Here is a 16,316-nt window from a genome sequence, read left to right as displayed (position 1 = left end):
TGTTTATTCTATCACAATAGGAAATAATCTTTTTCTAGAGAATACTCATATCACCCCTGCAAGTCCAATTGTATTTTTTGAGACAGAGTCTCGCTCTGTCACCCAGGATGGAGTGCAGTGGTGCAGTCTTGGCTCACTGCAACTTCCTCCTCGCAGGTTTAAGCATTCTTGTGCCTCAGCCTCCTGAGGAGCTGAGACTACAGGCACATGCCACCATGCCTGGCTAATTTTTGTATTTTTAGTAGAGACGGGGTTTCACCACGTTGGCCAGGCTGATCTCGAACTCCTGGCCTCAAGAGATCCTCCCACCTTAGACTCCTGAAGTGTTGGGATTACAGGCATGATCCACTGCACCTGGCCCAAGCATACATTTATTAAGTACCTATTGGGTGTCCAGCACTGTTCTAAGTGCTGAGAACACAGAAGTGAACAGGCAGGTTCCCTGCTTTCACTGAAGTGGAAGAAACCAACATAAACAAGGAAACATAATGAAGGATATTTGAGATGGGGATAAGTGCTATGAAGGAAATTCATCAGTAGAATGTGATAGAGGGACTGGGTGGGCGAGGTTGGGAAGGAGAGTGGATAACATCAGGTAATCAGAGATCTCTGAGAGGCGGAGACACTGAGGCTGAGACCTAGTGAAGAAAAGGAGAGAGGAGGGCAAAGAGTTAGGAGCAGAGTATATCATGCAGAAGGGAGGAGTACATGCAAAATCCCACAAGTGAAAACAAGCTTGGCCTGTTTGAAGTTTAGGAAGAAGGTCAGAGTGGCTGAAGCTCCATGGATGAGGAGTAGAGCACATGGACATGAAGTTCATAAGGCAGGTGGGGCCTTGTAGATCACAGTTTGGTGGTTAGATTTTATTTTAAGTGCAACAGGAAGCCAATGAAGGGTGGCAAAAATTTTAAACAGGTTTCTTAGGCTGCCCTATGGAGAATGAACCTTAGGAGAGCAAGAGTAGAAGCAAGAGAATAGGTAAAAGGTTTCTGTGGAGGCCAGGCAGCAGATAATGAGCCTTGTACTTTGTTGGGGGTGGTACAGATGGGAAATTCAGTGTGTACAAATTAAAGAAATAAAGATCTCTGGAGCTTTGGAGACAGGCTTGGGAGATGATGATAAAGATTTGGGAATCTTTTGACATTGATGTAGTGAAAATGTGCACACACAGGCAGTATTTAAAACATTTTTTTTAGAGACAGAGTCTTGTTCTGTGGCCCAGGCTAGAATGCAGTGGTGTGATCATAGCTCACTGTAGCCTCAAACTCCTGGGCTCAAGTGATCCTCCTGCTTCAGCCTCCCGAGTAGGTGGGACTATAGGTGTGTACACAGGTAGTTTTTGCTAAATTGTTAAAATAAAAACTCTCTTCTTACCTGTTCTAATTTAGACCGATTGCTTTCGAGGCCTGCTGCACAGCTATCATACTGGGATTTCTTTTCATCACACTCCTGGGTCAGTTCCTAGTATAAAAAGGGAAAATGATTGAATAAGTGAAAAACAAAGGTCCCAAACATGGCTCTGAAACAATGCATGCCCTTGTCAGTCTTGTAACTTAACTCTAAGCTTCTTGGCATACTTAAGAGTTATTTATACAACAACCAGACATTTGAGAATTATGATAGATGAAGGTGCTGATAAGAACAATAGCTACCATGTATTGAGCTGTGTGCCAGGTTCTTTGTTAGGCGCTGGGGAGACAATAGTGAATAAAACAGCCAAAAATTTTTCCTCTCAAGTAACATTCAGACAAGTAAACAGGCTGCTGAGAGCTATGATAGGAAAACACAAGGTGTTACAGAAGGCACACAGGGCTCCGGGGAACCTAACCCAGGTTTGGGGATCAGTGAGGACAACTTCCTGGAGAAACTGATATCTAAGCTAATCATGAAGGATTAGTAAGAACAGTTAGGTGGAAGATGAACAAGGGGAAGAGAGTATTTAAAAACAGGAACACTATGTATAAAGGATTGGAAGCTACAGAGAACAAGAACAATTAAGAAACTTACAAGTAGTTTACTATGCTGGTTTATTTATTTATTTATTTATTTATTTATTTATTTTTTGAGACGGAATCTCATTCTGTTGCCTAGGCTGGAGTGCAATGGTGCAATCTTGGCTTACTACAACCTCCGCCTCCCGGGTTCAAGCAATTCTCCTGCCTCAGACTCCCAAGTAGCTGGGATTACAGGTATGTGCCACTCTGCCTGGCTAATTTTTATATTTTTAGTAGAGATGGGGTTTTACTATGTTGGTCAGGCTGGTCTTGAACTCCTGATCTCAGGTGATCCACCCGCCTTGGCCTCCCAAAGTGCTGGGATTACAAGTGTGAGCCACCGCACCCAGCCTATGCTGGTCTATTTCTGGGAAATGGTGAGGGGAGGCTAAAGACCTACCTAGGCAGGGGCTCATTTAGAACTTCGTAAAACATTCTAGGGTGTTTGAATGACAATAACTAAATCTCATAATGACACCTCAAAAGAGATATTAATACCACCACATAATGCTTGGAGAAAGTTCAGGGAGTCAAGTACCTTGCCAAAGATTATATTGCTAAAAAAGGGTGGAGTCTGCCAGGCGCGGTGGCTCACGCCTGTAATCCCAGCACTTTTGGAGGCCCAAGGCGGGCAGATCATGAGGTCAAGAGATAGAGATCATCCTGGCCAATATGGTAAAACCCCTCTCTACTAAAAATACAAAAAAAAAAATTAGCTGGGCATGGTGGCACGTGCCTGTAGTTCCAGCTACTCAGGAGGCTGAGGCAGGAGAATCACTTGAACCCAGGAGGCGGAGGTTGCAGTGAGCCAAGACCGCGTCACTGCACTCCAGCCTGGCCACAGAGTGAGACTCTGTCTCAAAAAGAAAAAAAAAAGGTGGAATAACAATTTGAATTCAGGTTAAGTAGTTTCTTTATTGTGAAGGGACAGGGAGGAATTTTAAATTTTGTTTTAAGTTGTTTCAAAATTTCTTCTAATGTAGTATTTTGAATGGGATAATTTGAAAATCTCCTGCTACAAACACCTAGAAATGCTAAAAATACTGTCATGCGTGGGAAGATGTTTCAGTCACAATGGACTACATATATGATGGCAGTCCTATATGATCATAATGGAGCTGAAAAATTACTATCACCTTAGTGATATCACAGGCATCATAATGCCATAGTGCAACAAATTACTCATGAGTTTGTGGTGATGCTGGTGTAAATCAATCTACTGTCAGTTGTACAGAAGTATAGCAATACAATTACGTACTGTATACAATACTTGATGATAATAAGCCACTATGTTACTGGTTTATGTATTTACTATGCTATATTTTTTATTGTTATTTTAGAGTGTTCTGCTTTTACTTATAAAAAGTAAACTGTAAAACAGCCTCAGGCAAGTCCTTCAGGAGGCATCCAGAAGAAGGCATTGTTATAGAAGATGACAGCTTCATGTGTGTTATTGCTCTTGAAGACCTTTCAGTGGGACAAGATGTTTCAAGGTGGAAGACAGTGATATTGATTATCCTGACGCTGTGTAGGCCTAGGTGTGTGTTTATGTCTTAGTTTTTAACAAAAAAGTTTAAAAAGTGAAAAAAGGCTGGGTGTGGTGGCACACTCTTGTAATTCCAGCACTATGGGAAGCCAAGGCGGGTGGATCGCTTGAGCCCAGGAGTTTGAGACAAGCACAGGCAACACAGCAAGACCCCACCTCTATAAAATAAATAAATAAATAAATAAATAAAAATTAGCCAGGTTTGGTGGTATGTGCCTGTGGTCCCAGCTACTCCTTAGGCTGAAGTGAGAAAGCTGCTTGAGGCCAGGAGGTTGAGGCTGCAAAGGGCCACTGCACTCAGCCTGGGCGACAAGAGCAAGACCCTATCTAAAAAAAAAAAAAAAAAAAAAAAAAATTTTAACCTTTTTTTCTTCTAGAGACAGAGTTTTGCTCTTGTTGACCAGGCTGAAATGCAATGGCACGATCTCCACGCACTGCAACCTCTGCCTCCCGGGTTCAAGCGATTCTCTTGCCTCAGCTTTCCAAGTAGCTGGGACTACAGACATGTGCCGCCACGCCAAGATAATTTTGTATTTTCAGTAGAGACAAGGTTTCACCATGTTGGCCAGGATGGTCTCAAACTCCTGACTTCAGGTGATTTGCCCACCTTTGCCTCCCAAAGTGCTGGGATTACAGGCGTGAGCCACCGCACCTGGCCAAAATGTTTTTTTAAATAGAAAAAAGCATATAAAAGAAGGATATAAAGAAACAAAATATTTTCATACCACTATACAATGTGGTTGTGTTTTAAGCTGTTATTACAAAAAAGTCAAATTTTTTTAAAAAAATTAGAAGTTTATAAAGTAAGAAAGGTTTTTAAAAGTTTTTTTCGAGACAGAGTCTCGCTCTGTCGCCCAGGCTGGAGCGCAGTGGCGCAATCTCAGCTCACCGCAACCTCCGCCTCCCAGGTTCAAGCAATTATCCTGCCTCAGCCTCCCAAGTACCTGGCATTACAGGCGTGTGCCACCGCACTCAGCTAATTTTTTTGTGTTTTTAGTAGAGACGGGGTTTCGCTATGTTGGCCAGGCTGGTTTGGAACTCTTCACCTCATCATCCGCCTTCCTCAGCCTCCCAAAGTGTTGGGATTACAAGTGTGAGCCACTGCCCCTGGCCAAGAAAGCTACAGTAAGCTAAGGTTTTTTTTTTTTTTTTTTTAATTTTACATAAATTTAGAGTAGCCTAAGTGTACAGTGTTTCTAAAGTCTATCATAGTGTACAGTAATGTCCTAGGCCTTCACATTCACTTACCACTCACTCATTGACTCAACCAGAGAAACTTCCAGTCCTGCAAGCTCCATTCATGGTAAGTTCCCTATAAAGGCATACCATTTTAAATCTTTTATACTATAATTTTACTGTACCTTTTCTACGTTTAGATGGGTGTAGATACACAAATACTTACCATTGTGTAATAATTGCCTACAGTATTCAGTATAGTCACATGCTGTACAGGTTTGTAGCCTAGGAGCAAAAGGCTATCTACCATATAGCCTAGATGTGAGTAGGCTATACCATCTAGGTTTGTGTAAGTACACTCTATGGTGTTTGCACAATGATGAAATCACTCAATTATGCATTTCTTAGAATGCATCCTCATCATTAAGTGATGCATGGCTGCATCTACAAATGCTTGGTAAGAGAGCAACATCCTTTCAAATCCTGAGCTGAACTGAACTCTCAAAGAAAGAAAAGAAATTAACAGGACCAAAAAGAAAGGGTAATATTATGGCTATCCTTGGTGAAAGGAATTGGTAATGGCAGTCTTGGTAACATAGTGATTTTAATGTTCAGGCAGAGCAGATGCAAAGCCTTAGGTCTGTGCAGAGTGGGAAGTTAGAACTGAGGACCCCATAGTAAATCTTAAGTTGTTTTCAACCTGCAAAACTGTGAGTAAAGGGTTAACACCATCCTGAGAATGACCTTGCATGGTTTCCTGCTGCACTGTTTCCTTAGAAACAGGATAGTTAGCACAGATGAGTAATGTGTATGCTGCCTTTGTTGTGTGGGACTGCATCTGGGTTGGGGTCACTAGTACAGAATAAAAGATTGCTGGGAGAAAGGGGATGTGGCTTCTACGTATCAAAGTGACCTACAGACACCCAAGGCTCTCAAGGGTGAAAGTCACATCCAAAATGGGAAAAGGGGCTGCAGAGCCTACGTACTTAGGTAGCTGCTTGCCTCTCAATGAGATGAAGGTGCTATAGTTGATAAAATCCTTTTTTGGTCACAAGTCTTATGGTCAAATTGATCACTATGCAGCTGTGATAGTGATCACAGCTATCCTCAGGCAGCTTTGGAATTTGAATTTACCCTATCTACATGGTCTAAGAACTTCCAAGCTGAGAAATTAACTCAATATTAGCTCCAAGTTTGTGATATTTCTAAAACACAAGTTTGTGATATTTCTAAAACACTGCAAAACCATTGTAGAGGGACACACCCTCCATCCTGGATGCCAGGATTCAAGAGACAAACTCTATTAATGAAAGCTCACAGTCCCAAAGTATAAAACATGTAAGGGAAAAATCAATTCATCAGGAGTGAGAAACAGAAGATATAAATAACAGGACTATGCCTAAAGGAACTTTGGATACTAGAAATAAGCCAACTAAGTAAGTATATTTAAAATAATAAAAACTATAAAGGAGGAACTGAAATCAAAAGACTACAAACAGTGAGGCCAGGTTCAGTGGCTCATGCCTATAATCCCAGCACTTTGGGAGGCCGAGGTGGCCAGATCACTTGAGGTCAGGAGTTTGAGACCATCCTGGCCAACATGCTGAAACCATGTCTCTACGAAAAATACAAAAATTAGCCAGGCGTGGTGCGCATGCCTGTAGTCCCAGCTACTCAGGAAGCTGTGGCAGAATAGCTTGAACCTGGGACACGGAGGTTGCAGTGAGCTGAGATTACAACACTGCACTCCAGCCTGAGCTACAGAGTGAGACTGTCTAAAAAAGAAAAAAAAAGAAAAAGTGAGAAAAAATAAAAATGAAAAAGACAGTCATTGAAATTAAAAATTAAATGGATGGAATAAACATAATATTAGATGCCACTGAGGAAATAAAAGAATGAACTAAAACACAGAGCTGAAGAAATTATCTAGAATTCAACACAGACAAAAATATGAAAGTGAGATTAAGTAACAGGGAACAGAATAAATATCTCTAACATACCTCTAATATAAGTAGTTGGAAAATAGACCACAAAAAATGGGAGAGAAAATATCTGAAGGTATTATGTAGACTTTTTCCAGAATTCATGGAAGACACAAAACACAAATTCACAAAAGTAAATAAAATTCAATATACACTCAAAACATGGTAGTGAAATTTGGACAACACCAAAGAAAAAGATAAAAATATGAAAACCAGTTATAGGGAAGATATTACCTAAAAATAAATGATAAACTGATAGCCGACCCTTCAATAAAATAAAAGAAAGCATGAAAATATTTTTTTTTCTGACCACACCATTATTTAAGAAGAAAAAAAAAGATGGTTTACTTATTGTAATGATTCTTTACTGAGAACACTAAACACACACATACGCACACACACAAAACAAGGAAATTGTATTTCAGGAAAAAGAAAACTGAATCCAGAAATAAGGAGCAAAATACAAGCAGTGATGGTGAAAACTTCTAAATATATAGGTAAATCTAAACAGGAAATGATTATATAAAGTTGTTATTATAATGCTAACAACCACCATGACAACTACTTTCAGAGATGTACAAATAAAGAAGTAAGGGCTGGGTGCGGTGGCTTATACCTGTAATCCCAGTACTTTGGGAGGCCAAGGCCGGCGGATCACCTGAGGTCAGGAGTTCAAGACCAGCCTGGGCAACATGGAGAAACCTCGTCTCTACTAAAAATACAAAATTAGCCAGGTGTGGTGGTGCACGCCTGTAATCCCAGGTACTTGGGAGGCTGAGGCAGGAGAATCGCTTGAACCCGGGAGGCGGAAGTTGCGGTGAGCCGAGGTTGTGCCATTGCACTCCAGCCTGGGCAACAAGAGCGAAACTCCGTCTCAATAAATAAATAAATAAAACAAACAAATGAGGATAACAAAACACGTAAGGTAGAAGAGGGTGTCAAATTATTCTAAGGTTCCTGTATTGTGGAGATGTTAACAATTTTAGACTTTGTTAAGTGAGAAATATATACATATATGATAAAAACCTAACAGTAAATCATATGAGAATCAAAGATAAAGAAAGGAAAAAAAGAGAAAAGAAAACAGAATTGGTATAATGGATGGTAAAAAAAAAAAAAAAAAGCAAGAGAAAACACACTAAATAATAGGATGTACAAAATAGAAAAAAATTCAAATGCTTCAAAAATTAGAGTAAACATAAATGGGATTAAACTTGCCAGTTGAAAGACAGATTCTCAAACTGGATGTAAGAAACTACACCCACAAAAAATACATCTATCTATCTATCTATCTATCTATCTATCTATCTATCTATCTACCTACCTACCTACCTATCTATCTATCTACTTATCTACCCACCCACCTACCTACCTATCTACCTAGAGTGCAGGTCTTACTCTGTCACCCAGGCTGGATGCAGTGGTGCTATCATGTCTCACTTCAACCTTGAACTCCTGGGCTCAAGTTATCCTTCTGCCTCAGCCTCCTAAGTAGCTAAGACTATAGGTGTGTGCTCCCATTCTCAGCTAATTTTTCTACTTTTTGTAGAGATGGAGTCTCACTATGTTGCCCAGGCTGGTATTGAAATCCTGGGCTCAAGAGTCTCCTACCTCAGCCTCCCAAAGTGCTAGGATTACAGGCATGAGCAACTGCTGCCTGGCCCTACATGCTATTTATGAGACATATATAAGACAAAAATAAGGACATAGGAAGCTGAAAGCAAACAGAAATAAGAAGCGATACTAATCATAAGAAAGCTGGCATATACGCTTTAATAGTAGACAAAATAATACTCTGAGGCAAAAACCGTTATGTACCATGATAAGGAATAAAGTTTAAAAATAAAGACAGAACATAAAATTCAACAGGAAGTTTTTTTTTTCTTCTTTCTTTGTTTAAAGACAGGGTTTCACTATGTTGTCCAGGCTGGTCTTGAACTCCTAGGCTCAAGTCATCCTCCTGCCTTGGCCCCTGAGTAGCTAGGACTATAAGCATGTGCCATTACTCTGGGCTGGTTTTCGTTTTTTAACCGGGAAGATTTTGTTTGTTTGTTTTCTCTTTTTTTGAGATGGAGTCTCACTCTGTCACCCAGGATGGAGCGCAGTGGCATAATCTCAGCTCACTGCAACCTCTGCCTTCCAGGTTCAAGTGATTCTGCCACCTCAGCCTCCTGAGTAGCTGGGACTACAGATGTGTGCCACCATGGCTGGCTAATTTTTGTATTTTCTGGTAGAGACAGAGTTTCACCATGTTGGCCAGGCTGGTCTCGAACTCCTGACCTCAAGTGATCCACCCGTCTTGGCCTCCCAAAGTGCTGGGATTACAGGCATGAGCCACCACACCCAGTCTGTTTTGTTTTTTGGTGTAATAAAATACACATAACAAAATTTGCCATTTTAACCATTTTTTAACTGTACAATTCAGTTGGCATTAAGCACATTCATAATGTTAGGCAACCATTACCAGCATCCACCTACACAACTCTTTTCATCTGAAAAAGTTTCAGTGAAACATTTTACTCATTCACTAGGAAGTTTAGAACACACTTTTATAAGCCTGATCTGATGAACACATGCAGAACCCTGTACTCAACAACTGGAAAATAGACATTCTTTTCAAGATCAAGTTCCCAAAAAAATTAGGTAGGCCTTGGATCTCTCCATAGCTACATTTAACCCTAGAAGACTATGGAGCTACACTTAAAAAAATCCTCAAGGAAAGAAAGCATGATCTAATAGTCAAATGGTTGTTGAAATGTTTAGGCAATAAACTAGAACATGCAAGAACTCATCAGGGAATATTGTTCTTATGAGTCTTGTTTGAGGACTTAACTAGAGGACAAGTTCCAGGCAATCAAAAGAGAAGTGAGACAAGGGGCAGTCAGTGGATTGGTAATGAGCACTGGATCTAATAATTACAGGTCTAGAGCTGAAAACCAAAGTAAGCAGTAGGGTAATAGAAGAGAATGTAAATGTTATATGCAGTGACAAGTTAGAAATGATACAACAAAGCCTTCAGGAAGAAGAAGGGGAAAAGAAGGTGGAAGGTAGAATAAGTAAGCTGGTTTCCTCATTTTTTTAATTGCTAGGGGTGGGTGGGGGAATGTCAAAGAATATCATTTAAAGCTAACAAGTCATAGTATAAGCATATTCAAGGTATAACGGCAAACACTAAGACAATACAATCTACTAAAATCAGGTGTTAGAGGAGAGGCAAGGGAGGGAGGAGGAACAAGAAATATACCAATTTCATGACTTCTCACAGTGGGGATTAATAGATGCCATCTAAAGAAATAAATAATGAATTGTAGAGTTAAAAGGCTAAAACTAAAACCATAAGCCAGAACATACACATGAGGGAGAGAAGTCGGGGGATGAATGAGGAGGGGAAAAAGGAGGAGAAGATTTTTTGTAGGCTTTAAAATTGAAAGCCAAGCATAAAGTAATGCCACCCAAACCAAATGTATTTGCATATTAACATATAAATTTACCTATTAAAATAAACCTTTCAGATGACATGACATAGCAAAACCTAACTCAAGATCTATTCAAGAGACACACCAGAAACAAAATACTTTTTTTAAAAGTGAAAAGTATAAGGTGGGTAAAAAAAGTACAGCAACCAAATGTTAAAAAAAAGAAAGCAGATATTTTGATCTTGGTATCAGTCAAGGTTGATTTCAGTCCTCCCACCTCCTGAAAAAAGCTTTTGTTTTTAGAAAGTAGAACAAAAGCGTGGAGAACAAATTTAAGGTAGTTACTAAATAATTATCTGTTCATTAATTCTCAGAAAATTTCTGGAAAATACATATGGAGCTGTTAAGTCATGTGCTGGGGATGCTGAAAGAAATGATTTTTATTCTTTTCCTTAAATAACACTGTATAGCTTTAATTATTGCTAAGAACATGATTTTACTTTTATATGAAAAAGTAATAAACAATAGTTATTTCATGGAAACTAAAAATTATCAGATTGCATACTCAAAAATATAAACAGGCTGGGTGTGGTGGCTCATGCCTATAATCCCAGCATTTTGGAAGCCTGAGGTGGGAGGACTGCTTGAGCCCAGGAGTTCGAGACCAGCCTAGGCAACAGTAGACTCCGTCTCTACTTAAAAAAATTAAATGAATAAAATAAAATATGAATATTTCAGTTTTTTCCTACATATTAGCAATTATACATAATTATTCCATTTAATTACATATAATTTCTAGAACTGCTCCTAAGAAAATAAACATACAACTTTTCAAAATGCTATTCTAATTCTAGATGACTATAAAAGATTTAGATAAATTTAAGTTAGACATCTTTCATTGTTGATATGGTTTGGATCTCTGTCCCTGCCCCAATCTCATGTCAAACTGCTACCTCCAATGTTGGAGGTGGGGCCTGATGGGAGCTGACTGGATTGTGCGGGTGAAATTCTCATGAATGGTTTAGCCCCATTCTCTTGGTGCTGTTTTCATGATAGTGAGTTCTCATAAGATCTCATTGTTTAAAAGTGTGAGGCCCCTCCCCCCACCTCCTTGCCGCTCTAGCCGTGTGATATGCCTGCTCCCTCTTTGCCTTCTGCCATGATTGTAAGCTTCCTGAGGCCTCCCTAGAGGGTGAGTAGATGCCTGCATCATGCTTCCTGTATAGCCTGTAGATCATGAGCCAATTAAGCCTTTTTTCTTTAGAAATTACTCAGTCTCAGGTATTTCTTTACAGTAATGCGAGAACAGACTAATCCAGTGGTGATGCTCTAATATTCAAACAGCTGTTACTATTCAAATTTAGAAAAAAATGCAAGTACCATACAAAGGAAATATACTCACACTTCCCTATAAAATTTCCTAATAGTTGAGGGTTGTCCATTAAAGTAAGTTACGTATTTTTAAGTATTCCTGCTCTTTAAAAGTGTCATAATGTATTTTTGTAGTTTCAAGTATTAAATATAGTTAAACAAGTTAAAAAAATAAATAGTATTAAACATAGAGAACAGTGAATGTCCAATGGTGGAGGCCACCTGATCTGAATTTGTAGAGGGCATTCACCTTCTGACAATTTATGTTTAAAGCAGTGGTTAGAACTAGTTTCCAAGTAATGGTATTTGATCACTTCTCATAATCTATCATAGTTTGCTGTGCACGATGCCTCCTCGCAGTGCAAGTTCATTAACCTAAAGTTAACTTGTTACCACTCGTGGGCAGACTCTGAGCTTTTACCTGGACACAGAAGAGTATGACTTCATATTTATAGCTGTAACACCCATGTGATTTAAAGAAAAAAATCTCCTCTGGCTGAATTTGAGGATTTCAGCTTAAACTGCTTTTTCTCCTTCTCCCCTGCCTCCAATAATTTATGGCTAAATAAGCAGCATAAATTAAACAAAAACCTTTGTAGGTCATTTTTTTGGGGAGGGGTGGGAGACACGGTCTCACTCTATCACCCAAGCTGGAGTACAATGGCACGATCATGGCTTACTGCAATCTTGACCTGCTGGGTTCAAGCAATCCTCCCACCTCAGCCTCCCGAGAATCTGGGGCTACAGGTACATGCCACCAAGCTCAGCTAATTTTTTTATTTTTTGTAGAGACAGGGTCTTGCTGTTAGCCAGGCTGGTCTCGAATTCCCAGGCTCAAGTGATCATCCTCCTGTCTCAGCCTCCCAAAGTGCTGGGATTACAGGCATAAGCCAACACAACTGGCCTATATGTCACGTTGTAATTCTCTTTTGAAGAATCGTATCAATAAGATAATAATGATAATTTGTTTTCTATATTACCCAAGTAAAATATTCAGGGTTCTAACTAGCACATGTGAATAAGATAGAATACTAAAAGTATCATAAAGTCAAATTCACTTACTTGACATTTTTGACGCAACTGTCGTAGCTCTTTTATAACTGAGGCAAGAGCTGACTTCTTTTCAGATACCAGTGAATTCAGTTTTTTCACCTGTTTTTTAAACAAAAAATGTAACATCTAAAAAAGAATTCAAAAGAAGAAAAATACTACATACATAAAGATATTAATTTCAGTGTTAAATATGAGTAAAAAACTATAAATTATGTCAGTTCCAAACAACAGAGAAGTGCTTTAGAAAATCCTGATTCCTCAGCAAGGTGGAATACTAGACTATTTAATCATTCAAAATGTCAATTCTCAAGACTGTAAACCATTGGGGAAAATCTTCATAATCAAACATTGAATAAATAAAATAAATTATAAAATTGCCTTATACAACTCTAATCATGATGTATTATTTATGTAGGCATAAAAATATACACAAATATAGATGGAGTGACATTCAAAACACTACAGTATAGTCCAAATAGCATAAGTAATGATCCATCAGAATGGACACCAGTCAGAGAGATGAACAGGGTCTATTCTTTTTTGAGACAGAGTCTTGCTTGGTTGCTCAGGCTGAAGTACAATGGCGTGATCTTGGCTCACTGCAACCTCTGCTTCCCAGGTTAAAGTGATTCTCATGCCTCAGCCTCCTGAGCAGCTGGAACTGCAGGCATGCGACACCATGCCCAGCTAATGTTTGTATTTTTAGTAGGGACAGGGTTTCACCATGTTGGCCAGGCTGGTCTTGAACTCCTGACCTCAAGTGATCAGCCCACCTCAGCCTCCCAAAGTGCTGGGGTTACAAGTGTGAGCCACCGTGCCCAGCCTATACAGGGTCTTACATGCTAACCTTTTAGGAGTTAGATTGTGATGAGATCCAGAGGGTTCTGGGGGAATGGCCAATGTGGGCAAGGCAACTGGAGGGGGGTACTCTGAGGGTTTGGGGCAGCTATTTACCAACAAGTAATATAAGATTTCAACATTTTAATGCCTGGTGAAAGTGTACTAGTACATCCTGATTAAATACCAGTCCTGAAAATGAAAAGATTCTAAGAACATACACAACAATTAAATAATTCTATTAGGGTGGTATGATCTGGGAAAACTTATTTTTCTTCTTAAATATTTATTTAATGTTATATAACTTTTGCACATTAAAAAAACAGAAAATGCATAAACAATTAGAATTTAAACAACCTTACTAGAATGAAAAAAATTTAAAAGACATTGATAAAGACAGATAAGGCCAGGTGCAGTGGCTCATGCCTGTAATCCCAGCACTCTGGGAGGCTGAGGCAGGTGGAGCACCTAAGATCGGGAGTTTGAGACCAGCCTGGCCAACATGGTGAAACCTGTCTGTACTAAAAATACAAAAATTAGCCGGGCATGGTGGCACACACCTGTAGTCTCAGCTACTCAGGAGGCTGAGGCATGAGAATCACTCGAAACCCAGAGGCAGATGTTGCAGTGAGCCAAAGTCATGCCACTGCACTCTAGCCTGGGCAATAGAGCGAGACTCTGAAAAAAAAAAAAAAAGATGAAAGAATATAATGTGCAGAAATTAACAGGTGAATGTTTCACTGAAAATAAAAACAAAACACCTGCCTTCTAGCCACACAATAAAAGAAAATTTAAATAAAAGTATCATCACCATTTCAGACATATCATCCAATGTTCGTCCTTTCATTTCATCAACTTCACTCTTCAGTGCAGATACTCTTTCTAGCTCTTCCTGGGTGTAACTATATCCGGATATACCCTTTTTCTCCTCCATAGTTTGCTATAAGTGAAAAATAAAAAGGCCACAAAACGTGTCAAAACCTTGCTGGCTCCCATAAGAAATATACAAATTTCATACATAACAAAAAATTATAAACAGAATTAGTTTAGAATCCTAAAGGACAATCTTCGTGGACTTCAATTATTAGTTCATTCAATTACAAGCCTTTATATATTATAAACCTATGGTATCTTCAGGTACATAGGAAGTATTTCTAATTGTAGACTTTATAATAATGTTATGTACTTAGCACAGAACCTAAAACATAGGATACATTCAATAAACATTTGATGAAAGAATGAATTCTCAAATGATTAGCTGTACTTGCATTTGTTCACTCATCCAATATTTATTATATATTTAAATGTGCCAAGCACAGTTCTAGGCACCAGGTATACAGCAGCAAATAGAACAGGAAAAAAAGATCCCTTCCCTCACAGAGCTTACTACTGGTGGGAATAAATAAGCAATATGTAAATAAGTAAATAAATAAATATAGTATAACCACAAGGTGGTTAGAGAAGATGATCCCGAGAAGATGACATCTGAGCAAAGCCCTGTAGGAAGTGAGGGAATCAGCAAGTGCAAAAGCTGGGAGCAAACTTGGCCAGTTCAAGAAACAGTAAGGAGGTGCAGTGAGAATAAGGTGGGGATAAAGGAGGGGTTACATGTTGCTCAGCTGGTTTGCTAGGTCTCAGTGTATATCTACTGTTCCTTGCACTCCCTAAAAAGTATCCTAGTTTAGATAATAAGTTATATTGTTATCTTATTTTTAAGCCGATGAAACAGCTTTGTTTTATTTAAAATGAGATGGGAGGCTGTTGAAAGGTTCAGAGTTAGGGCAATTTAAAAATGATCACTTTAACACCCGTGCTGAGATCAGGCTAGGCAGGAGCAGGGAGAACAATTAGAAGACCGTCTCAATAGTTCAAGTTAGAGAAAATGGTAGCATGAATCAGGGTGGTGGTGACAGAAGTAATGAGAAATGGTTCTTTTGAAGGCACATCCAACAAGATAATGTGAAAATTAGATGTAGGGATGTGAACAAAAGTAAGGGATAAAGAATGAGTTCAAGGTTTCTGACTTGAGAGACTAACAGGATGAAGCTTCCATTTGTTGAGATGAAGAAGAATGGGGACTAGTTTGAGGAGGTGGTGCAGATCAGAAGTTTATTTTTGGACATGTTAAAAATTTGAAATATATATTAGGTATCAAAATGGAGAGGTCAAGATGCTATATGTGTAAGACTGGAATTAGGCCAGGCCTGGTGGCTCACACCTGTAATCCCACCACTTTGGGAGGCTGAGGCAGGCGGATCCCCTAAGATCAGGAGTTTGAGACCAGACTCGCCAACATGGCAAAATCTTGTCTCTACTAAAAATATAAAAATTAGCCAGATGTGGTGGTGGGCACCTGTAATCCCAGCTACTTGGGAGGCTGAGGCAAGAGAATCACTTGAACCTGGGAGGTGGAGGTTGTAGTGAGCCGAGATTGCACCACTGCACTCCGGCCTGGGCAACAGAGTGAGACTCCGTCTCAAAAAAAAAAAAAAAAAAACAGACTGGAATTAGAGGAGAAATCTAGGCTGGAGATATAAATTGGTGAGTTGTCACAATATAAGAGGGGGCCATGAGACAGGATAAGATCACCAAGGAAGTAAAGATAGAAAGGAGATCCAAGGGCTACGCCTAGGGAACCCTAACATTTAAACTTTAAAGAAATGATAAGAAATCAGCAACGGAATAGGAATAGGAGTGTTAGTTTGGAAGAAAAACCAGGGAAGTGTAGTGTCTTAGAAGACAGAAGAAGTTGTTTTATAGGAAGGTGGAGTGATCAACTATGCTAAATGCTGCTACTAGGTCAAGTAAGAAAAGGACTAATAATTAATCATTGGATTTGGCAATGTGAAGGTATTAGCGACCTGACAAAAGACTTTTTTTTTTTTTTTGAGATGGAGTCTCACTCTGTTGCCCAGGCTGGAGTGCAATGGTGCAATCTCGG

At 39.3% G+C, this 16,316-nt stretch overlaps 1 protein-coding gene across 2 annotated transcripts in view; it reads right to left on the bottom strand.

Moving 5' to 3' along the window:
• IFT81 (intraflagellar transport 81) overlaps positions 1–16,316 on the bottom strand; it is a 100,065-nt gene that overhangs the window by 11,281 nt on the left and 72,468 nt on the right. For both annotated transcript variants that reach the window (XM_011997855.1, XM_011997853.1), the window contains exons 13-15: positions 14,187–14,315; positions 12,548–12,637; positions 1,375–1,461 (exon numbers count right to left, since the gene is read on the bottom strand). In XM_011997855.1, coding sequence (XP_011853245.1) covers positions 1,375–1,461; positions 12,548–12,637; positions 14,187–14,315 — 306 coding nt within the window. The remainder of the gene's footprint in view (positions 1–1,374; positions 1,462–12,547; positions 12,638–14,186; positions 14,316–16,316) is intronic.

This window comes from Mandrillus leucophaeus, unplaced genomic scaffold, assembly GCF_000951045.1.
Source record: "Mandrillus leucophaeus isolate KB7577 unplaced genomic scaffold, Mleu.le_1.0 Scaffold55, whole genome shotgun sequence".
Taxonomy (NCBI): Eukaryota; Metazoa; Chordata; class Mammalia; order Primates; family Cercopithecidae; genus Mandrillus; species Mandrillus leucophaeus.
This window is presented reverse-complemented; position numbering and strand designations above follow the sequence as displayed.